This window comes from Carassius auratus, chromosome 17 (assembly GCF_003368295.1).
Source record: "Carassius auratus strain Wakin chromosome 17, ASM336829v1, whole genome shotgun sequence".
NCBI lineage: Eukaryota > Metazoa > Chordata > Actinopteri > Cypriniformes > Cyprinidae > Carassius > Carassius auratus.
This window is the reverse complement of record NC_039259.1, coordinates 10251790-10275508: the sequence shown is the minus strand read 5'-3', so window position 1 is coordinate 10275508 and position 23719 is coordinate 10251790. Positions and strand designations below refer to the sequence as shown.

The window sequence follows — 23719 nt, the reverse complement described above, 5'->3', positions numbered from 1 at the left end:
ATAAGAATACATATGTTTTACAACACCCACGGGCAGAAATTAAGAAAAAAAGTGTACCTTTTCTAAGCTACACTCCAAAAAAACGCCTTTTCCCAGAGAACGCATCATATGACACTGCCGCCCTGGTTCTCAGTGTGGGTTTAGGTCATGGGTGCCCAACCCTGCTCCTGGCGATCGACTGAAGTTTAGCACCAATCCTAATCAAACACACCTGCCTTTAATTTTTAAGTGAGCCTGAAGACCTTAATTAGTTGCTTCAGGTGTGTTTGATTAGGATTGGAGCTGAACTTTGCAGGACAGTTGATCGCCAGGAGTAGTGTTGAGCACCCCGGGTTTACGCAGCCTGAGAGGTGGTAACAGAAAAGAGAGTTTGTCGTTATCGTTATTATAATAGGTTTTTGTAACAATGACTGTATTTACATGAACAGCATATTCCCGTCCTAACCAGAACACTAACTGCTTTCATTCACATACTCCGCAGTATATGCGAGCTCAGTATAACAGCCGATTATGTTGTTCAGATATACGGCCCAAACGCTTGACATCAGAACATGCGGACACCTAGGTCTGAAAGCAGTTACTGATTAAAAATCAGCTAGCAATTTCTACAAAATTTCACGATAAACTATGTTGTGCAAAAATGCACAGCATTTCCATCCCTGTCCAGACTAGCTGACCGTCACATATGTAAGATATAGCCTACAGCCTACAGCATTCATTTAAAATCTGGGATCTATATTAAACATTTTAATACACATGTTGCTGGCATATATGGTGACAGTCTACATGGATGCTTGAAGTCGACAGCAATATTGCTAAATATGATTTATTAAAGATACTGCAATGTGATAAACATGGAGACAATGTTAGCCACAATTAGCTATAGCCTGTGGTCACTCCACCGATTCTCCTCGCACCACAACTCTATCTCTCTCCTCTGTCCATTTACCCTTCCCCTTAACTCTGCCTGACCCCTCTCTCGCCTAGGCAGCTCATAATTATATGGCAATGGCCCATCGTAAGAGTTGACATTAACCCCAACTGCAACCTCTTTGCTGTCTGACTCCATTACGAAGATAGGATATTTACCGGCCGTTGCCTCACTTCCAATCAGAGCATTTTTGACAGCGGAAGTAATTTTACTAACAATTTCTTTTAAAAAACGTTTTTAATGCACATTTATGATTAATTTTTTCACTGAAATTGAGTTCCTACACTATTTATCTACACGTACATTCACAGGGATCTTCAACTTGAATGATGGGCTTTAATATCTTAATTTATGAGGTGAAACATTTTCTCAAGGGAAAAAAAGTAAAAAAAAAAAAGGTTTGTGGAGCATCTGTTACGGAGTGAACAGAGGAAAAGTGTGAATCCATATGCAAGGCTTTTATTCCCAGATGTGGTCAAAGCAAGCAAGTGACAGACAACAACACATGTATAGCACAGGCAAGACCAAAGAGTAATCCAGAGACAGGCGTGGGTTAAATGACGGCAAACATAATCCAGAGGGCGAAGCAAACGGGTAATCCAACAGACAGTCTATATTCCAGGCAAGGTAGAAATATAGACCAAAACAGCAAGCCAAAGGGATAATCAAAGACAGGCTAAAATCCAAGGCAGGCAGAAAACACATAGAAACAAGATACACAGGCTAGGATAAAGTCATGAATGACTTCACAATAAACTGGATTAAACCAGACTTTGACTCAGAAAACTCAGAATGGCTCCATCACTTGGAGAGCAATAAAAGCTAAACAGTACTTGGCGATCAGAAAGAAGTCGTCCATGGCTTATAAATTGTGTTTGATTGGTTGCAGCTCTGTGTGTAATCAGTGCAATGGATGATGGCAAATGTAGTCTGGGGTTGTGTGGTGTGAGAGTCACTGTAACAAGAAGGCAACATCTGGTGGCGAACAGACAGAAAACCACAGACAGGATTTGTGACAGGATTTATGTTTTGAAATAGTCTGTGACCAAAGTATTAATTTGGTTTAAAAAACATATTTGCATTTGTTTTCTCTCTCATCTCTATTTGCTACTGTAGTTTGGAAACATGCTGTGATTACATCAAAGTATATGATGGTCCTTCTACCCACCACCCCTTACTGGGAGAAATACGGGAGTACAGGAGCCAGTCTTTCAAATCCAGCAGCAATGATCTGACTGTGTATTTCTACAGTGATCACAGTTCAACAAGTAAAGGATTTCATGCAAACTGGGTCTTTGTAGGTAAGCGAATAAAAAAGACAAATATAAATAATTTCACTTTTCAAACAATACTAGAATGAATGCTCAATTACAACATTGTTTTTTGCACATGCATTCAACACCCAGTTTAGTTTTATCCCTGAACAAATTAATGGTTCTTTTTATTAACCGAATCAAGAATTTAATAAATATAAAATGAATGTCTGAGTTGATTCTTCATTGTGAATCTTAAAATAATTACTTTAAAGCTGCAATCCATAACTTTTTAAATTTAAAATGATCCAAAATCCATTTCTGAGCATGTACTTAACCAGCAGTGTTCAAAACTACATCCTTAAATAGACCAGATTCATGACTGTAAGCTTGCAATAAAGTGTTCTGGTGGTAGGTTTCCACGAGAAATACTAGCTTGCAGATGTTTGTCTTTGTGTCATTACATTACGTCTGTATATATAAAGGAGTCCCAGCTAGACTTAATGTGAGGATGATGTAGGTGGTGGATTGTTTGTAGCTTCTTCTTACAGCAGCTGGAACAATTAAACTTGTCCTTTTAGAACGAGTTCTAAGGAACATTAAATTGCTCTTTGCAGTTAAAAGAACAATTTCTTTCTTTTTTTAATCATACATTTTACAATTTAAGTTTCTTTCTCAGAAGTATTTAAAAAATAATTTATAGAACCAAGGAAGCAGAACTAATTAGGTTAATTTAAATTGAGAAAATAATTGTTTAATTTATGACAAAGTGTAGATGACATTTATACTTAGTGAAATAGTGGCAGATACTATTTGCACCTCTGTATTGTAATAGGCTACATTATAAAATATGTTATACACATAGTATATGTAATTATAACATATTGATGATACATGAGTATATTCATTAAAGTTTAAACGGATGCTGGCTTATTGGGACAATATCATCCCTACCCCTACCCGTGGACACATTCTTATTTAACACCTGTTAGGCATAAGTACCAGACATTGGTGGGTGGAGTTTGTGTAAATAGCATCTACCAACAAGGTGGGCTATTTGCACTTAGGAATAAATAGAATTGGCCAATAGACTGTTACTGTTTACTTCCTGACTCATAATATTCTAATAATACATTTATCTGATCATTAGATTCCAATTCATGCAGGAATAACTGCGGATACTCCCTTAGCAGTTGTTCATGTGACTACTCCTGTCAGTACTACAGTAACTGTTGTTCCGACTACAGCTGTGAGTTCCTTTTTATCAGACACTTCAAGATCAGTCACTATACACAAATCTCTCTGGTATTGAGCAGAAGGTTATGCATTCTTTCAATTTATTTCCAGAAACTGAGTTGACTTCCTGATGTTTTTTCATGAAGATCTATGCTTTTCCTTTACACAGATTACTGTTCAAGTACAACCAGTTTGCCACAGACTACAACAGGTAAACCTATGATTCTATTATTTGTTGGTCAAATTCAAACCTGTCCCATGTATCCTGCATGTGGGAGGCTGATCTCCCTGTAGTATTCGCAGACTTCCTGTATTAATAACCATACACGTAATATTGGCTTTACAGAAATTTTCACTGGATCATGGATTACGGGAAAATCAATTTAACACTGTGTGAAATTCTAGGCATAAATATCTGACATTATTGTGTGAGGTTTATGTAAATAGTCTCTGCCAAAAAGGCAAATTATTTTTACATAGTGTGAATAGACAACCCGTTAATTTGTTATGACTCCCATTCTGACTCATAATAATCCAAGAATACATTTTTCTTATTATTAGATTCCATTTCATGCAGGAATAACTGCGGATACTCCCGTGGCAGTTGTTCATGTGACTACTCCTGTCAGTACTACAGTAACTGTTGTTCCGACTACAACTGTGAGTTCCTTTTTATCAGACACTTCAAGATCAGTCACTACACACAAATCTCTCTGGTACTGAGCAGAAGGTTATGCATTCTTTCAATTTATTTCCAGAAACTGAGTTGACTTCCTGATGTTTTTTCATTTAGATTTATCATTTTCCTTTATACAGATTACTGCTCAAGTACAACCATTCAGCCACAGCCTACAACAGGTACAGCTATAATTATATTATTTGTTGGTCAAATTCAAACCTTTCCCAGGTATCCTTCATGTGGGAGGCTGATCTCCCCGTAGTAGTCACAGACTTATTAATAACCATACACATATTATTAGCTTTACAACATATACCACTGGATCATGAATCACAGGTAAATATAATTTAACATAATGTAAAATACTAGGCATAAATACCTGACATTGTTGGGTGGAGTTTATATTAATAGTCACTGCCAACAAGGCAAGCTATTTTTATATAGTGTAAATATACAACCTGTTAATTTATTATGATTCCCATCCTGACTCATAATAATCTAAGAATACATTTCTCTGATTATTTATTAGGTTATAATTCATGCAGGAATAGCTGCGGATACTCCCGTGGCAGTTGTTCATGTGACTACTCCTGTCAGTACTATGGCAACTGTTGTTCCGACTACAGCTGTGAGTTCCTTTTTATCAGACACTTCAAGATCAATCACTACACACAAATCTCTCTGATACTGAGCATAAAGTTATGCATTCTTTCAATTTATTTCCTAAAACTGAATAGACTTCCTGATGTTTTTTCATGTAGATTTGTCATTTTCCTTTATACAGATTACTGCTCAAGTTCAACCAATTGGCCACAGCCTACAACAGGTAAACCTATGATTCTATTATTTGTTTGTCAAATTCAAACCTGTCCCATGTATCCTGCATGTGAGAGGCTGATCTCCCTGTAGTATTCGCAGACTTCCTGTATTAATAACCATACACGTAATATTGGCTTTACAGAAATTTTCACTGGATCATGGATTACAGGTAAATCAATTTAACATTGTGTAAAATACTAAGCATAAATATCTGACATTATTGTGTGAGGTTTATGTAAATAGTCTCTGCCAATAAGGCAAACTATTTTTACATAGTGTGAATAGACAACCCGTTAATTTGTTATGATTCCCATTCTGACTCATAATAATCCAAGAATACATTTTTCTTATTATTAGATTCCATTTCATGCAGGAATAACTGCGGATACTCCCGTGGCAGTTGTTCATGTGACTACTCCTGTCGGTACTACAGTAATTGTTGTTCCGACTACAACTGTGAGTTCCTTTTTATCAGACACTTCATGATCAGTCACTACACACAAATCTCTCTGGTACTGAGTAAAAGGCTAAGCATTATTTCAATTTATTTCCAGAAACTGAGTTGACTTCCTGATGTTTTTTCATTTAGATTTATCATTTTCCTTTATACAGATTACTGCTCAAGTACAACCATTCAGCCACAGCCTACAACAGGTACAGCTATAATTATATTATTTGTTGGTCAAATTCAAACCTTTCCCAGGTATCCTGCATGTGGAAGGCTGATCTCCCTGTATTAGTCACAGACTTATTAATAACCATACACATATTATTAGCTTTACAACATATACCACTGGATCATGAATCACAGGTAAATATAATTTAACATAATGTAAAATACTAGGCATAAATACCTGACATTGTTGGGTGGAGTTTATATTAATTGTCACTGCCAACAAGGCAAGCTATTTTTATATAGTGTAAATATACAACCTGTTAATTTATTATGATTCCCATCCTGACTCATAATAATCTAAGAATACATTTCTCTGATTATTTATTAGGTTATAATTCATGCAGGAATAGCTGCGGATACTCCCGTGGCAGTTGTTCATGTGACTACTCCTGTCAGTACTATGGCAACTGTTGTTCCGACTACAGCTGTGAGTTCCTTTTTATCAGACACTTCAAGATCAATCACTACACACAAATCTCTCTGATACTGAGCATAAAGTTATGCATTCTTTCAATTTATTTCCTAAAACTGAATAGACTTCCTGATGTTTTTTCATGTAGATTTGTCATTTTCCTTTATACAGATTACTGCTCAAGTTCAACCAGTTTGCCACAGCCTACAACAGGTAAACCTATGATTCTATTATTTGTTGGTCAAATTCAAACCTGTCCCATGTATCCTGCATGTGAGAGGCTGATCTCCCTGTAGTATTCGCAGACTTCCTGTATTAATAACCATACACGTAATATTGGCTTTACAGAAATTTTCACTGGATCATGGATTACAGGTAAATCAATTTAACATTGTGTAAAATACTAGGCATAAATATCTGACATTATTGTGTGAGGTTTATGTAAATAGTCTCTGCCAATAAGGCAAACTATTTTTACATAGTGTGAATAGACAACCCGTTAATTTGTTATGATTCCCATTCTGACTCATAATAATCCAAGAATACATTTTTCTTATTATTAGATTCCATTTCATGCAGGAATAACTGCGGATACTCCCGTGGCAGTTGTTCATGTGACTACTCCTGTCGGTACTACAGTAATTGTTGTTCCGACTACAGCTGTGAGTTCCTTTTTATCAGACACTTCAAGATCAGTCACTACACACAAATCTCTCTGGTACTGAGTAAAAGGCTAAGCATTATTTCAATTTATTTCCAGAAATTGAATTGACTTCCTGATGTTTCTTTCATGAAGATTTATCCTTTTTCTTTATACAGATTACTGCTCAAGTACAACCATTTCGCCACAACCTACAAAAGGTAAAACTATTATTCTCTTATTTTTATGTCAAACTTTCCTTAGCTTTTCTGCATGTAGAGGGAGGCTCATTTTCCTGTAGCAGTCACACACTTTTTAATAACCATACACATATTAATGGCGTCATTGGTTATGTCAGTTTCTCACATTAAAAGCTCCCTCCTATAAGTGAAGCCAAACTAGTTTTTCATTTCCTCTCAGTAAAATTAAAAAAATATAATAAAAAGAGGTACAAACATCTTTGTCTTTTTGAATTTAAATAAATACTTTAAACGTGCAAAATGACATTGAGGGATGAAACTCTTGTATTGCAGAACATGTGAATTGTTCCTCAGACAACATGACCATTGTCATTCAGAGGTCTTACCTGAATTCAGTCGGGTTGAGTGGAAGTGACCTTTATGTGAATGACCGTCTTTGCAGACCCACTATTAGCAGTACTGAAGTTATGTTCAGATTCCCACTTAATGCATGTGGAACCGTCAAAGAGGTATGATCTTACACATATTCCAGAATTGAAAACTAGTAGCTGCTTATCAGCTTTTAATGTATGAATTTTCTTTGTCAGATTAGTTAGACACCCTAACTGCATGCATTGTTGGGAGGCATGTTTACCAAAAACATCACTCTCTCTCTTTCTTTTTCTTTAGATGATGAATAGTAATGTGTCCTACACCAACAATGTGAGGGCCTCTCAGTCTCAGTCGGGTCAAATCACTCGTCAGTCACAGTTCCTGCTACGCGTGGGCTGCCGAATGGAGCCAGACACCATGGTGCAGATATTCTACAAGGCCCAGGAGAACATCAATGCCAACATCACAGAAATGGGCCACTTTGGGGCTAACATAGCCTTCTACTCATCCAGCAATTTTGACCGGAAAATTTATGACTCTCCATTTGAAGTGAACCTGAATCAGCTTCTGTACATTCAGGTTGCGCTAAACAGGCCTGACAACAGTCTGGATCTCTTCCTGGACACCTGTGTAGCGTCTCCAAATCCCAATGACTTCAAAGATCGCTCCTATGACCTGCTGCGTAACGGGTGAGACGTTTTCATTTTTAGGGGCTGTTTACACCACAATGTTTTCAGCCAAAATTTTTTTACTTTTTATGCACTTTGACTGTTTGTTTTGGGGACTGAAAATGCATATTTTTTAAAACAAGTTTCAAAGTGCAAGTTTCTGAAAATGGCACTGTTATCATTTCCTTGTAAACATCCAATACGGAAATCTTTGAAAACATGACATTATGAGTTTGTGTAGTACATGGTAGAAGTGGGCAATATGAGCTAATTCATATTATTATAATTTACAATGTCCAGGCTATATCGATATTATATTGTGATATAAAACATATATATAATTACAGTCTGGAGAAGAGAAAGCTGTCGTGTATACATGAAACTTACAAAAATAAAATAACGCTAGAGAAAAACTTTTCTGTTTGTTGCATTGACTACATCTTAAATGTAAAAGTAGCCTCAAATGTGACTCCAACATCATATGCAACAGTAGAATCATTTGGGATGGGTAGACAGCATTAGTAAGAATTATTTTGCTCCTAGTCTAAATATGTTTTTTGTTTTTTAATAGCAGTAATAGTTTGACTGTAGTTTTAATTGTATCCAAATTGTATTTCTCTTCTTTTGTCATTTGTAGATGTCCCAGAGACAACACATATTATTCCTACACCAGCGGTCAACACTATTATGCTCGGTTCAGGTTCCAGGCTTTCAAGTTCCTCCGGACTCATGCCTATGTGTACCTGCAGTGTAAGGTGATCATCTGCCCCGATAACTATTACAACTCTCGCTGCCGCCAAGGTTGTCGCTTCCGTCGCAAGAGATCCCTTGACAGCACCTACCACACCAATACTGTGATGCTGGGACCAATCAAACTCAAAGGTCAGAGGTCTCTCTGAGTCACACAGATTTAAAGCAATGATTTACTCAGGCCTATAGTAGCCAGAACAAATTCTTTATGTTTACAGACTTTAAGTAATGACGCAGCGCCATGCTCCAATTTCCCACAAAAACCTACCCATACCACTCAAATTAGAAAACATTATTATAAGGTTACCGTTACGAATCGGGTTAAAGGTGAAAGTTTTGAACACTAGCTGGTAATGTACTTGCTCAAATATTGATTTTGGATCATTTTTAACCAAACAACATTATGGACTGAGCTTTAAATAACTCAATACATATCAAACGACCTGTAAGACCAGACAAAGCAAAAGGGACCACGTAATGAAAACAGTTACTCACACTTGTGTAGCTACATTACTATGGATCCAATATAGTCGGCTGAAAATTCTGTCGAATTGTGCCTTGTTTTTAAACAAATCCGTGATAAAATGAAGTGAACAAAAGACCAAGTTCTTACTGATGCAGTCTGGATTTTCATTAAATAATAATCAAAATAATACTGTGTACTAAGCATAATTAAGGGCGTGGCAACTTGAGTGACAGGTGGATTGCCTGCTGTCACCTCGGTCAAGATAGGTGGGTGTGGTTTCAGCAACCAGGTCCCGCCTTTTTGCCCATTTTCATTTATCCGGTAGAGTAACATGGTGATGCCCTGGCAAGATGGTGACGGCCGCCTCCGCCCAATTTGAGCTTCAAAAAAGCTCCTTAGGATTCTTCGGGTGACTTCACAGATATGGAAGCATATGGGTAGCGTTATTCAATTCGGGATGTAATATGCAAAATGACAATGCAATATGTAAAATGGCAATGCATTTCTGTATTTACATTTACATTTACATTTTCCAATACATTTGTGCAACATTTGGTGCAAAATGAAAATGAAAATTAAATGACATCATTTTTATTTGCCATTTCTTACACCAGTTTTAATATGTAAAACTAGATAGTAAAGTTTGTTTTCAAACTTTAAGTTGGCTTGAAAAAGCCTGGCCAGAAAGTTAGAAAAATGTAAAAAGTTTGAAAAGCTTAAAAAGTTTTAAAAATTAAAAGTTTGAAAAGTTAAGAAGTTTAAAAAAGAAAGTGATTAACATATTATTAACATTATAAGCAAGTGACTACCATGTCGTTAGCATGATTAGCAAAGTTGTTAACATGTTTCTAGAATGTTGAGAGCATGATTTTAGCATGATTAGCATTTTGCTAGCATGTGACTAGCATGTTTCTAGCATGATTAGCATGTTGCTAGCATGTCGCTAACATTTTGCTAGCATAATTAGCATGTTGCTAGCATGTTTGTAGCATGATTAGCATGTTGCTAACATGTTTCTAGCATGATTAGCATTTGGCTAGCATGTCTCTAGCATGTTGTTAGCATGTTTCGAGCATGATTAGCATGTTGCTAGTATGTCGCTAACATTTTGCTAGCATGATTAGCATGTTGCTAGCATGTTTGTAGCATGATTAGCATGTTGTTAACATTTTAGTAGCATGATTAGCATGTGGCTAGCATGTCTCTAGCATGATTTTCATGTTGCTAGCATTTTATTAACATGATTAGCAAGTGACTAGCATGTCGTTAGCATGTTTGTAGCATGATTAGCATTTTGCTAGCATGATTAGCATGTTGCTGGCATTCCACTAGCATGTTTGTAGAATGATTAGCATGTTGTTAACATTTCGCTAGCATTTTGTTAGCATGATTAGCATTTTGCTAATATGTTTGTAGCATGATTAGCATGTTGCTAGCATGTCGCTAGCATGTTTGTAGCATTATTAGCATTTTGCTAACATGTTTCTAGTATGATTAGCATGTTGCTAGCATGTTGCTAACATTTTTGTAGCATGATTAGCATGTTGTTAGCATGTAACTAACATTTTGCTAGCATGATTAGCATGTTGCTAGCATGTTTCTAGCATGATTAGCATGTTGCTAGCATGTTTCTAGCATGATTAGCATGTGGCTAGCATGTCTCTAGCATGTTGTTAGCATGTTTCTAGCATGATTAGCATGTTGCTAGCATGTCGCTAACATTTTGCTAGCATGATTAGCATGTTGCTAGCATGTTTGTAGCATGATTAGCATGTTGCTAACACGTTTCTAGCATGATTAGCATGTGGCTAGCATGTCTCTAGCATGTTGTTAGCATTTTTCTAGCATGATTAGCATGTTGATAGCATGTCGCTAACATTTTGCTAGCATGATTAGCATGTTGCTAGCATGTTTGTAGCATGATTAACATGTTTCTAACATGTTTCTAGCATGATTAGCATGTGGCTAGCATGTCTCTAGCATGTTGCTAGCATGTCGCTAACATTTTGCTAGCATGATTAGCATGTTGCTAGCATGTTTGTAGCATGATTAGCATGTTTCTAGCATGATTAGCATGTGGCTAGCATGTCTCTAGCATGTCGCTAACATTTTGCTAGCATGATTAGCATGTTGCTAGCATGTTTGTAGCATGATTAGCATGTTGCTAGCATTTTATTAACATGATTAGCAAGTGACTAGCATGTCATTAGCATGTTTGTAGCATGATTAACATGTTGCTAGTATGTCTCTAGCATGTTTTTAGAATGATTAGTATACAACTAGCATGTTGCTAGCATGATTAACATGTGACTAGCATGTGGCTAGCATGGCTAGCAAGTGACTAACATGTTTCTATGCTAATCCAGGTAAAACCAGTTGATTCAGTTAGAAACCAGCTAAGACCAGCGTGACAGTGGCCAAAACTACTTTAAAACCATGTTAAAAGCATGTTCTTGACATGATTATCAAGTTACTAACATGTTGTTAACATGTTTCTATGATAATCGAGCTAAAACCAGTTGATTCAGTTAGAAACCAGCTAAGACCAGCTTGACAGTGGCCAAAACCACTTTAAACCATGTTAGAAGTATGTTTCTAGTCTGATTAGCAAGTTACTAGCATGTTATTAACATGTTTCTATGATAATCTAGTTAAAACCAGTTGATTCAGTAAAGAAAACCACCTAAAACCAGCTAAGACCAGCTAAAGCCAGCTTGACAGTGGCCAAAACCACTTTAAACCATGTTAGAAGTATGTTTCTAGTCTGATTATCAAGTTACTAACATGTTGTTAACATGTTTCTATGATAATCTAGCTAAAACCAGTTGATTCAGTAAAGAAAACCAGCTAAAACCAGCTAAGACCAGCTAAAGCCAGCTTGACAGTGGCTAATACCACTTTAAACCATGTTAGAAGTATGTTTCTAGACTGATTAGCAAATTACTAACATGTTGTTAATATGTTTTTATGATAATCTAGCTAAAACCAGTTGATTCATTAAAGAAAACCACCTAAAACCAGCTAAGACCAGCTAAAGCCAGCTTGACAGTGGCCAAAACCACTTTAAACCATGTTAGAAGTATGTTTCTAGTCTGATTAGCAAGTAACTAGGATGTTGTTTTCATTTTTCTATACTAAACCACCTAAAACCAGCTAAGACCAGCTAAGGCCAGCATGACAGTGGCCGAAACCACTTTAAAACCATGTTATAGGCATGTTTCTAGTCTGATAAGTGAGTAACTAGCATGTTGTTAGCATGTTTCTATGCGAATCTGGCAAAAACCAGCTAAAAACAGTGGATTCAGTAAAAACCAGCTAAAACCCAGCTAAGACCAGCGTGAGAGTGGTCAAAACCACTTAAAAACCAGTTTGGGAGACTAGCCAAAACAACTGATCAGCTTAGGCTGGTTTTAGCTGTATTCTCAGTAGAGAGTTTTTAAGGTTTGCTATGGTAGTAGACAGCTTAAATATATTATAAGCCTTATTTTTCAAAAGTTTGTACCCCCTCAATGAAAGTCTATGGGATTTAAGGTGGTTTTGGTAGTCTGGTTTACGAAAACCATAAGCTGGATTAGTTAGAAAAGATATAGCAACCCGAGTCAGACCAGTCTGAAGGTTTGGTGGTTCTAGCTTGAAAGCTCTAGGAGGAGATAGTGTTTAAAATTTGGCTCAGAAGAATAATAATAACTAGATAGTAAAGTTTGTTTTCAAACTTTAAGTTGGCTTGAAAAAGCCTGGCCAGAAAGTTAGAAAAATGTAGAAAGTTTGAAAAGCTTAAAAAGTTTTAAATATGTAAAAGTTTGAAAAGTTAAGAAGTTTAAAAAAGAAAGTGATTAACATATTACTAGCATTATAAGCAAGTGACTACCATGTCGTTAGCATGATTAGCAAAGTTTTTAACATGTTTCTAGCATGTTGAGAGCATGATTTTAGCATGATTAGCATTTTGCTAGCATGTTTCTAGCATGTGACTAGCATGTTTCTAGCATGATTAGCATGTTGCTAGCATTCCACTAGCATGTTTGTAGAATGATTAGCACGTTGTTAACATTTCGGTAGCATTTTGTTAGCATGATTAGCATGTTACTAATATGTTTGTAGCATGATTAGCATGTTGCTAGCATGTTGCTAGCATGTTTGTAGCATTATTAGCATTTTGCTAACATGTTACTAGTATGATTAGCATGTTGCTAGCATGTTGCTATCATTTTTGTAGCATGATTAGCATGTTGTTAGCATGTAACTAACATTTTGCTAGCATGATTAGCATGTTGCTAGCATGTTGCTATCATTTTTGTAGCATGATTAGCATGTTGTTAGCATGTAACTAACATTTTGCTCGCATGATTAGCATGTTGCTAGCATGTTTCTAGCATGATTAGCATGTGGCTAGCATGTCTCTAGCATGTTGTTAGCATGTTTCTAGCATGATTAGCATGTTGCTAGCATGTCGCTAACATTTTGCTAGCATGATTAGCATGTTGCTAGCATGTTTGTAGCATGATTAGCATGTTGCTAGCATGTTTCTAGCATGATTAGCATGTTGTTAGCATGTTTCTAGCATGATTAGCATGTGGCTAGCATGTCTCTAGCATGTTTCTAGCATGATTAGCATGTTGCTAGCATGTCGCTAACATTTTGCTAGCATGATTAGCATGTTGCTAGCATGTTGCTAGCATGATTAGCATGTTGCTAACATGTTTCTAGCATGATTAGCATGTGGCTAGCATGTCTCTAGCATGTTGTTAGCATTTTTCTAGCATGATTAGCATGTTGCTAGCATGTTGTTAGCATGTTTCTAGCATGATTAGCATGTTGCTAGCATGTCGCTAACATTTTGCTAGCATAATTAGCTTGTTGCTAGCATGTTTGTAGCATGATTAGCATGTTTCTAACATGTTTCTAGTATGATTAGCATGTGGCTAGCATGTCTCTAGCATGTTGTTAGCATGTTTCTAGCATGATTAGCATGTTGCTAGCATGTCGCTAACATTTTGCTAGCATGATTAGCATGTTGCTAGCATGTTTGTAGCATGATTAGCATGTGGCTAGCATGTCTCTAGCATGTTGTTAGCATGTTTGTAGCATGATTAGCATGTTGCTAGCATGTCGCTAACATTTTGCTAGCATGATTAGCATGTTTGTAGCATGTTTGTAGCATGATTAGCATGTTGTTAACATTTTAGTAGCATGATTAGCATGTGGCTAGCATGTCTCTAGCATGATTTTCATGTTGTTAGCATTTTATTAACATGATTAGCAAGTGACTAGCATGTCGTTAGCATGTTTGTAGCATGATTAGTATACAACTAGCATGTTGCTAGCATGATTAACATGTGACTAGCATGTGGCTAGCATGGCTAGTAAGTGACTAACATGTTTCTATGCTAATCCAAGTAAAACCAGTTGATTCAGTTAGAAACCAGCTAAGACCAGCGTGACAGTGGCCAAAACTACTTTAAAACCATGTTAAAAGCATGTTTTTGACATGATTATCAAGTTACTAACATGTTGTTAACATGTTTCTATGATAATCGAGCTAAAACCAGTTGATTCAGTTAGAAACCAGCTAAGACCAGCTTGACAGTGGCCAAAACCACTTTAAACCATGTTAGAAGTATGTTTCTAGTCTGATTAGCAAGTTACTTGCATGTTATTAACATGTTTCTATGATAATCTAGTTAAAACCAGTTGATTCAGTAAAGAAAACCACCTAAAACCAGCTAAGACCAGCTAAAGCCAGCTTGACAGTGGCCAAAACCACTTTAAACCATGTTAGAAGTATGTTTCTAGTCTGATTATCAAGTTACTAACATGTTGTTAACATGTTTCTATGATAATCTAGCTAAAACCAGTTGATTCAGTAAAGAAAACCACCTAAAACCAGCTAAGACCAGCTAAAGCCAGCTTGACAGTGGCCAAAACCACTTTAAACCATGTTAGAAGTATGTTTCTAGACTGATTAGCAAATTACTAACATGTTGTTAATATGTTTTTATGATAATCTAGCTAAAACCAGTTGATTCATTAAAGAAAACCACCTTAAACCAGCTAAGACCAGCTAAAGCCAGCTTGACAGTGGCCAAAACCACTTTAAACCATGTTAGAAGTATGTTTCTAGTCTGATTAGCAAGTTACTAACATGGTATTAACATGTTTATATGATAATCTAGCTAAAACCAGTTGATTCAGTAAAGAAAACCACCTAAAACCAGCTAAGACCAGCTAAGGCCAGCGTGACAGTGGCCAAAACCACTTTAAAACTTGTTAGAAGTATGTTTCTAGTCTGATTAGTGAGTAACTAGCATGTTGTTAGCATGTTTCTATGCGAATCTGGCAAAAACCAGCTAAAAACAGTGGATTCAGTAAAAACCAGCTAAAACCCAGCTAAGACCAGTGTGAGAGTGGTCAAAACCACTTAAAAACCAGTTTGGGAGACTAGCCAAAACAACTGATCAGCTTAGGCTGGTTTTAGCTGTATTCTCAGTAGAGAGTTTTTAAGGTTTGCTATGGTAGTAGACAGCTTAAATATATTATAAGCCTTATTTTTCAAAAGTTTGTACCCCCTCAATGAAAGTCTATGGGATTTAAGGTGGTTTTGGTAGTCTGGTTTACGAAAACCATAAGCTGGATTAGTTAGAAAAGATATAGCAACCCGAGTCAGACCAGTCTGAAGGTTTGGTGGTTCTAGCTTGAAAGCTCTAGGAGGAGATAGTGTTTAAAATTTGGCTCAGAAGAATAATAATAACTAGATAGTAAAGTTTGTTTTCAAACTTTAAGTTGGCTTGAAAAAGCCTGGCCAGAAAGTTAGAAAAATGTAGAAAGTTTGAAAAGCTTAAAAAGTTTTAAATATGTAAAAGTTTGAAAAGTTAAGAAGTTTAAAAAAGAAAGTGATTAACATATTACTAGCATTATAAGCAAGTGACTACCATGTCGTTAGCATGATTAGCAAAGTTTTTAACATGTTTCTAGCATGTTGAGAGCATGATTTTAGCATGATTAGCATTTTGCTAGCATGTTTCTAGCATGTGACTAGCATGTTTCTAGCATGATTAGCATGTTGCTAGCATTCCACTAGCATGTTTGTAGAATGATTAGCACGTTGTTAACATTTCGGTAGCATTTTGTTAGCATGATTAGCATGTTACTAATATGTTTGTAGCATGATTAGCATGTTGCTAGCATGTTGCTAGCATGTTTGTAGCATTATTAGCATTTTGCTAACATGTTACTAGTATGATTAGCATGTTGCTAGCATGTTGCTATCATTTTTGTAGCATGATTAGCATGTTGTTAGCATGTAACTAACATTTTGCTAGCATGATTAGCATGTTGCTAGCATGTTGCTATCATTTTTGTAGCATGATTAGCATGTTGTTAGCATGTAACTAACATTTTGCTCGCATGATTAGCATGTTGCTAGCATGTTTCTAGCATGATTAGCATGTGGCTAGCATGTCTCTAGCATGTTGTTAGCATGTTTCTAGCATGATTAGCATGTTGCTAGCATGTCGCTAACATTTTGCTAGCATGATTAGCATGTTGCTAGCATGTTTGTAGCATGATTAGCATGTTGCTAGCATGTTTCTAGCATGATTAGCATGTTGTTAGCATGTTTCTAGCATGATTAGCATGTGGCTAGCATGTCTCTAGCATGTTTCTAGCATGATTAGCATGTTGCTAGCATGTCGCTAACATTTTGCTAGCATGATTAGCATGTTGCTAGCATGTTGCTAGCATGATTAGCATGTTGCTAACATGTTTCTAGCATGATTAGCATGTGGCTAGCATGTCTCTAGCATGTTGTTAGCATTTTTCTAGCATGATTAGCATGTTGCTAGCATGTTGTTAGCATGTTTCTAGCATGATTAGCATGTTGCTAGCATGTCGCTAACATTTTGCTAGCATAATTAGCTTGTTGCTAGCATGTTTGTAGCATGATTAGCATGTTTCTAACATGTTTCTAGTATGATTAGCATGTGGCTAGCATGTCTCTAGCATGTTGTTAGCATGTTTCTAGCATGATTAGCATGTTGCTAGCATGTCGCTAACATTTTGCTAGCATGATTAGCATGTTGCTAGCATGTTTGTAGCATGATTAGCATGTGGCTAGCATGTCTCTAGCATGTTGTTAGCATGTTTGTAGCATGATTAGCATGTTGCTAGCATGTCGCTAACATTTTGCTAGCATGATTAGCATGTTTGTAGCATGTTTGTAGCATGATTAGCATGTTGTTAACATTTTAGTAGCATGATTAGCATGTGGCTAGCATGTCTCTAGCATGATTTTCATGTTGTTAGCATTTTATTAACATGATTAGCAAGTGACTAGCATGTCGTTAGCATGTTTGTAGCATGATTAGTATACAACTAGCATGTTGCTAGCATGATTAACATGTGACTAGCATGTGGCTAGCATGGCTAGTAAGTGACTAACATGTTTCTATGCTAATCCAAGTAAAACCAGTTGATTCAGTTAGAAACCAGCTAAGACCAGCGTGACAGTGGCCAAAACTACTTTAAAACCATGTTAAAAGCATGTTTTTGACATGATTATCAAGTTACTAACATGTTGTTAACATGTTTCTATGATAATCGAGCTAAAACCAGTTGATTCAGTTAGAAACCAGCTAAGACCAGCTTGACAGTGGCCAAAACCACTTTAAACCATGTTAGAAGTATGTTTCTAGTCTGATTAGCAAGTTACTTGCATGTTATTAACATGTTTCTATGATAATCTAGTTAAAACCAGTTGATTCAGTAAAGAAAACCACCTAAAACCAGCTAAGACCAGCTAAAGCCAGCTTGACAGTGGCCAAAACCACTTTAAACCATGTTAGAAGTATGTTTCTAGTCTGATTATCAAGTTACTAACATGTTGTTAACATGTTTCTATGATAATCTAGCTAAAACCAGTTGATTCAGTAAAGAAAACCACCTAAAACCAGCTAAGACCAGCTAAAGCCAGCTTGACAGTGGCCAAAACCACTTTAAACCATGTTAGAAGTATGTTTCTAGACTGATTAGCAAATTACTAACATGTTGTTAATATGTTTTTATGATAATCTAGCTAAAACCAGTTGATTCATTAAAGAAAACCACCTTAAACCAGCTAAGACCAGCTAAAGCCAGCTTGACAGTGGCCAAAACCACTTTAAACCATGTTAGAAGTATGTTTCTAGTCTGATTAGCAAGTTACTAACATGGTATTAACATGTTTATATGATAATCTAGCTAAAACCAGTTGATTCAGTAAAGAAAACCACCTAAAACCAGCTAAGACCAGCTAAGGCCAGCGTGACAGTGGCCAAAACCACTTTAAAACTTGTTAGAAGTATGTTTCTAGTCTGATTAGTGAGTAACTAGCATGTTGTTAGCATGTTTCTATGCGAATCTGGCAAAAACCAGCTAAAAACAGTGGATTCAGTAAAAACCAGCTAAAACCCAGCTAAGACCAGCGTGAGAGTGGTCAAAACCACTTAAAAACCAGTTTGGGAGACTAGCCAAAACAACTGATCAGCTTAGGCTGGTTTTAGCTGTATTCTCAGTAGAGAGTTTTTAAGGTTTGCCCTGGTAGTAGACAGCTTAAATATATTATAAGCCTTATTTTTCAAAAGTTTGTACCCCCGTAATGAAAGTCTATGGGATTTAAGGTGGTTTTGGTAGTCTGGTTTACGAAAACCATAAGCCGAATCAGTTAGAAAAGATATAGCAACCCGAGTCAGACCAGTCTGAAGGTCTGACCCGAGTTTGGTGGTTCTAGCTTGAAAGCTCTAGGAGGAGATAGTGTTTAAAATTTGGCTCAGAAGAATAATAATAATAATAACTAGAATTAAAAGTTAGTGAACTAACTTTGATGTTGGCTTGGCCATCTTGGCCATGGGGCAAAAGAGCCACAGTGATTGAGTGCCCAACATTCTTGAGTTGCCCCGCTGCAAAAAAATAAAATAATAATACCATAAAAAATACACCTGCAACAGTCTTTTTCCATGGTCCCTTGCTTTTTTCTTTTTTAATAAAAAGCCTAGGCTATGATAACAGCTACGACAGGGTTGTCTAGTTGAATGCGAAATAAGTCATGCAAAAACCATAATCTCCTAAATACCATTCAATTTAATCTTATTTTAATAGTACTGACAACATATTTTAAGTTATCACACATTACTGAAAAATTAAAGAAGGGACATTATATATAGTATACTTCGGCGAGTCAAGAGCTAAACACAAAGTCCTGTTTCATTACAAAATACTGTAACTTTTATAAACTTTATACTATCACCACAAAATTTTAATTACTATTTATTATAAAATAAATATTTCATAAAACTGAAACTTAAATATATTATTTCTATAGGCTATACAAAACAGAAAAGAAAAAAGACTAAATAATAAGGCTGAATAAGCTGATCTATAGCATGTTAAATGGTGGTTGCCTGTCTATGAATGGTACACCCCAACCACTAAGCTCACAGAAGTGGTTTGACCCAAGTCCTCAGCAGCCAATGACATTGACCTCTTCAAACTGATTTTTAGGGTGTACTTCAGTGTATTTCACGTGAAATACATGTTAAATACCCGCTGATTTTTCACTTGTAAACAACACTATTTAACACGTTAAATAATATTGGATATAACATTGGAGTAATATAGTATTTTAAGAAGCTCTTAAAAATATATATAAATGACTTTACCATGTTGTGCAGCGCCGATAAATAAATAATATTAAATACGTGTTGTCTACGCATGAAATACACGTATTTAACGTGTTGTTGACGCGTTAAAATTCACGTGTATTTGACCCTCTTGGCCTTCCATACACATGAGATATAATGAAAGGAGACGTGAAAAAAGGACATCGCTTTGTTTTGATATGGATTACTTTATCACAGAATATTTGTTCGTAGAAAAGTAGACATGTCAAGCTTTCTATAGATATATCTCTCATGTCTCTTCGTTGAGTATTCATGGAGTTACAGTTCATTTTAATGATGTGTTTGTAAATGAAGATCAGCGCAGACCAAGGCTGCAGACAGCACACCTTGTTTGTTATCTTTATTTTATAAGTGCCCAAAGTTTTGTTGTTATTATGTTTGTATCCAAAAAAAGTAGACCCTTTACAGAGACACGTTAAAATTCACGTGTATTTGACCCTATTGGCCTTCCACACATTAGACGTGAAAAAAGGACATTGCATTGTTTTGATATTGATTACTTTATCACAGAATATTTGTTCGGCAGCACTTGTTTGGTTTAAAAGTAGACATGTCAAGCTTTCTATATATATATATATTTATATCTGTCTCTTCGTTGAGTATTCATGGAGTTACAGTTACTTTTTTCCCCTCGATGTCAAATGATATTTCGTTTTGCACGGCTCAACAAACACCTGGATTTTTCTCTTGTTTGTTCTAATGAGTGGATTGTGTGCATTAATATTTTAAGAAGCTCTTAAAAATATATATAAATGACTTTACCATGTTGTGACGATGGATAGCAATTGATGTGACGTTCAGAACTTCAGCCTGACAGATAAAATCTCACAAGCACATATAAACACTCATTTTCATGTGTATAATATATTCTTCTAAGTGTTTTGTGCCGTTTCGCTGCAGGGTTTTAATGTGAAAGGCTCGGAATTCTCTATTTAGACTTAAAGTGTTCAGAGACATCGCGAGCTCGCGGACATTTGGCTGCCGCGAATATATCATGTTATTACTTTAAACAGTTCAGAAACATCTGAATTCAGCTATTGGTGTGTTCTAATGTGTGGATTGCGTGCAATCGCCGATATAATTTAATTACAAAAGGTCTTAAATAAGAATAAATTCGCTCGTTGCGAGCTCCGTGGAGACAGCCTGAACTGAGCAGCCGTGATTATTCTCTAGTCTTTCTGACTGCTCTCTGCCCAGAAATCAAGTATTCATAAGCTGTATCACGCTGTCAAATTATATTTCATTTTGCACACATAAACAGTTCAAAAACACCTGAATTCTGTTCTTGTTGTGTTCTAATGGGTGGATTAGTGCAATTCGCTTTGATATTATTTTTGGAAGCGCTTAAAAATGCGGATGAAGCGCTCTTTTCTCTCTCGTCTTTCTCGCTGTTCTTTGGCCAGAGACATAATTTATAAATGAGACCTGACCCGGTAATAATAACATATGTTGATTTAGCTTGTCAGTGTGAATGAAATGTGTAGCCTATTTATTTGTCCGATCTCGCCCCGAAACGCGGCTGTCATGTGACTTTTTTTTCCCTTCGCGATGTCAAATATTGCATTTTGCGCACATACACGGCTCAAAAACCCCTGGATTTTTCTCTTAGTGTGTTCTAATTGGTGGATTGTGTGCATTTGCAGGAATATTTATTTTAAGAAGCTCTTAAAAAATATATATAAATGACTTTACCATGTTGTGACGATGGATAACAATTGATGTGAGGTTCAGCCTGACAGATAAAATCTCACAATCACATATAAACACTCATTTTCATGTGTATAATGTATTCTTCTAATTGTTTTGTGCCGTTTCGCTGCAGTGTTTTAATGTGACAGGCTGTAAATTCTCTTCAAGTGTTCAGATAAATACATGGCGAGCTCGCGGGCAGTCGCGCTGCCGCAATATATCATGTTATTACTTTAAACAGTTCAGAAACATCTGAATTTAGCTCTTGGTGTGTTCTAACGTGTGGATTGCGTGCAATCGCCGTTTTAAAAGGTCTTAAATAAGAATGAATTTGCTCGTTGTGAGCTCCGTGGAGACAGCAGCAGTGATTCTTCTCTCATCTTTCTGACTGCTCTCTGCCCAGAAATCAATTATTAAAGAGCCCTGACCCCTGTAATAATCAGATATGTTGGTTTAACTTGTCAGTTTGAGGGAAATTGTATTATTTACTTGGTATTTTTAACCGGTTTAAAAGTTAAACGAAACCCGGCCGACTCCTCCCTTAATCTCGGCTATTGCAACTAGGGGCGCATTTTTTCTCAGTTAATGTAAGTCTATGGGTAATGTATTTGACATTTAAAAATTAATAAAAAAAAAACTTTAAGTCTGATCAGTCTGAAAAGATATAGCAACCAGCACCGCTCTATCCCGCAGGTTTCTGCCGAGTTTGGGGCTTGTGGCTTTAAAGCCCTAGGAGGAGTAGCGTTCAGAATTTCTGTCAGAAAAATAATAATAAGAAAAAAAAGAAGAAGAAGAAGAAGTTTAAATAGCATAACAGTATGTTGGCTTGTTGCCAAGCCAACATAACTAGAATTAAAAGTTAGTGAACTAACTTTGATGTTGGCTTGGCCATCTTGGCCATGGGGCAAAAGAGCCACAGTACTTGTGTGCCCAACATTCTTGAGTTGCCCTGCTGCAAAAAAATAAAAATAATAATACCATAAAAAAATACACCTGCAACAGTCTTTTGCCATGGTCCCTTGCTGTTTTCTTTTTTTAATAAAAAGCCTAGGCTATGATAACAGCTACGACAGGGTTATCTAGCAGAATGCGAAATAAGTCATGCAAAAACCATAATCTCCTAAATACCATTCAATGTAATCTTATTTTAATAGTACTGACAACATATTTTAAGTTATCACACTACTGAAAAATTAAAGAAGGGACACTATATATAGTATACTTTGGCGAGTCAAGAGCTAAACAAAAAGTCCTGTTTCATTACAAAATACTGTAACTTTTATAAACTTTATACTATCACCACAAAATTTTAATTAATATTTATTAAAAAATAAATATTTCATAAAACTGAAACTTAAATATATTATTTCTATAGGCTATACAAAACAGTTACGAAAAAAGACTAAATAATAAGGCTGAATAAGCTGATCTATAGCATGTTAAATGGTGGTTGCCTGTCTATGAATGGTACACCCCAACCACTAAGCTCACAGAAGTGGTTTGACCCAAGTCCTCAGCAGCCAATGACATTGACCTCTTCAAACTGATTTTTAAGGTGTACTTCAGTGTATTTCACGTGAAATACATGTTAAATACCTGCTGATTTTTCACTTGTAAACAACACTATTTAACACGTTAAATAATATTGGATATAACATTGGAGTAATATAGTATTTTAAGTAGCTCTTAAAATTTTTTGTAAATGACTTTACCATGTTGTGCAGCGCCGATAAATAAATAATATTAAATACGTGTTGTCTACGCATGAAATACACGTATTTAACGTGTTGTTGACGCGTTAAAATTCACGTGTATTTGACCCTCTTGGCCTTCCATACACATTAGATATAATGAAAGGAGACGTGAAAAAAGGACATCGCTTTGTTTTGATATGGATTACTTTATCACAGAATATTTGTTCGGGAGCACTTGTTTAGTTTAAAAGTAGACATGTCAAGCTTTCTATAGATATATCTCTCATGTCTCTTCGTTGAGTATTCATGGAGTTATAGTTCATTTTAATGACGTGTTTGTAAATGAAGATCAGCGCAGACCAAGGCTGCAGACAGCACACCTTGTTTGTTATCTTTATTTTATAAGTGCCCAAAGTTTTGTTGTTATTATGTTTGTATCCAAAAAAAGTAGACCCTTCACAGAGACACGTTAAAATTCACGTGTATTTGACCCTCTTGGCCTTCCACACATTAGACGTGAAA

General features: G+C 36.2%; 1 protein-coding gene across 4 annotated transcripts in view; it reads left to right on the top strand.

Annotated features, from left to right (window-relative positions):
• Positions 1 to 23719, top strand: part of LOC113117211 (deleted in malignant brain tumors 1 protein-like) — a 32934-nt gene that overhangs the window by 785 nt on the left and 8430 nt on the right. Inside the window, exons 3-20 of one of the 4 annotated variants that reach the window (XM_026285732.1) lie at positions 2048 to 2232; positions 3335 to 3433; positions 3590 to 3631; positions 3982 to 4080; positions 4237 to 4278; positions 4629 to 4727; positions 4884 to 4925; positions 5061 to 5087; positions 5276 to 5374; positions 5531 to 5572; positions 5923 to 6021; positions 6178 to 6219; positions 6355 to 6381; positions 6570 to 6668; positions 6826 to 6867; positions 7180 to 7355; positions 7516 to 7907; positions 8524 to 8768. In XM_026285732.1, coding sequence (XP_026141517.1) covers positions 2048 to 2232; positions 3335 to 3433; positions 3590 to 3631; positions 3982 to 4080; positions 4237 to 4278; positions 4629 to 4727; positions 4884 to 4925; positions 5061 to 5087; positions 5276 to 5374; positions 5531 to 5572; positions 5923 to 6021; positions 6178 to 6219; positions 6355 to 6381; positions 6570 to 6668; positions 6826 to 6867; positions 7180 to 7355; positions 7516 to 7907; positions 8524 to 8768 — 1898 coding nt within the window. The remainder of the gene's footprint in view (positions 1 to 2047; positions 2233 to 3334; positions 3434 to 3589; positions 3632 to 3981; positions 4081 to 4236; positions 4279 to 4628; positions 4728 to 4883; positions 4926 to 5060; positions 5088 to 5275; positions 5375 to 5530; positions 5573 to 5922; positions 6022 to 6177; positions 6220 to 6354; positions 6382 to 6569; positions 6669 to 6825; positions 6868 to 7179; positions 7356 to 7515; positions 7908 to 8523; positions 8769 to 23719) is intronic. The other 3 variants (XM_026285733.1, XM_026285734.1, XM_026285735.1) reach the window with 3 other exon arrangements.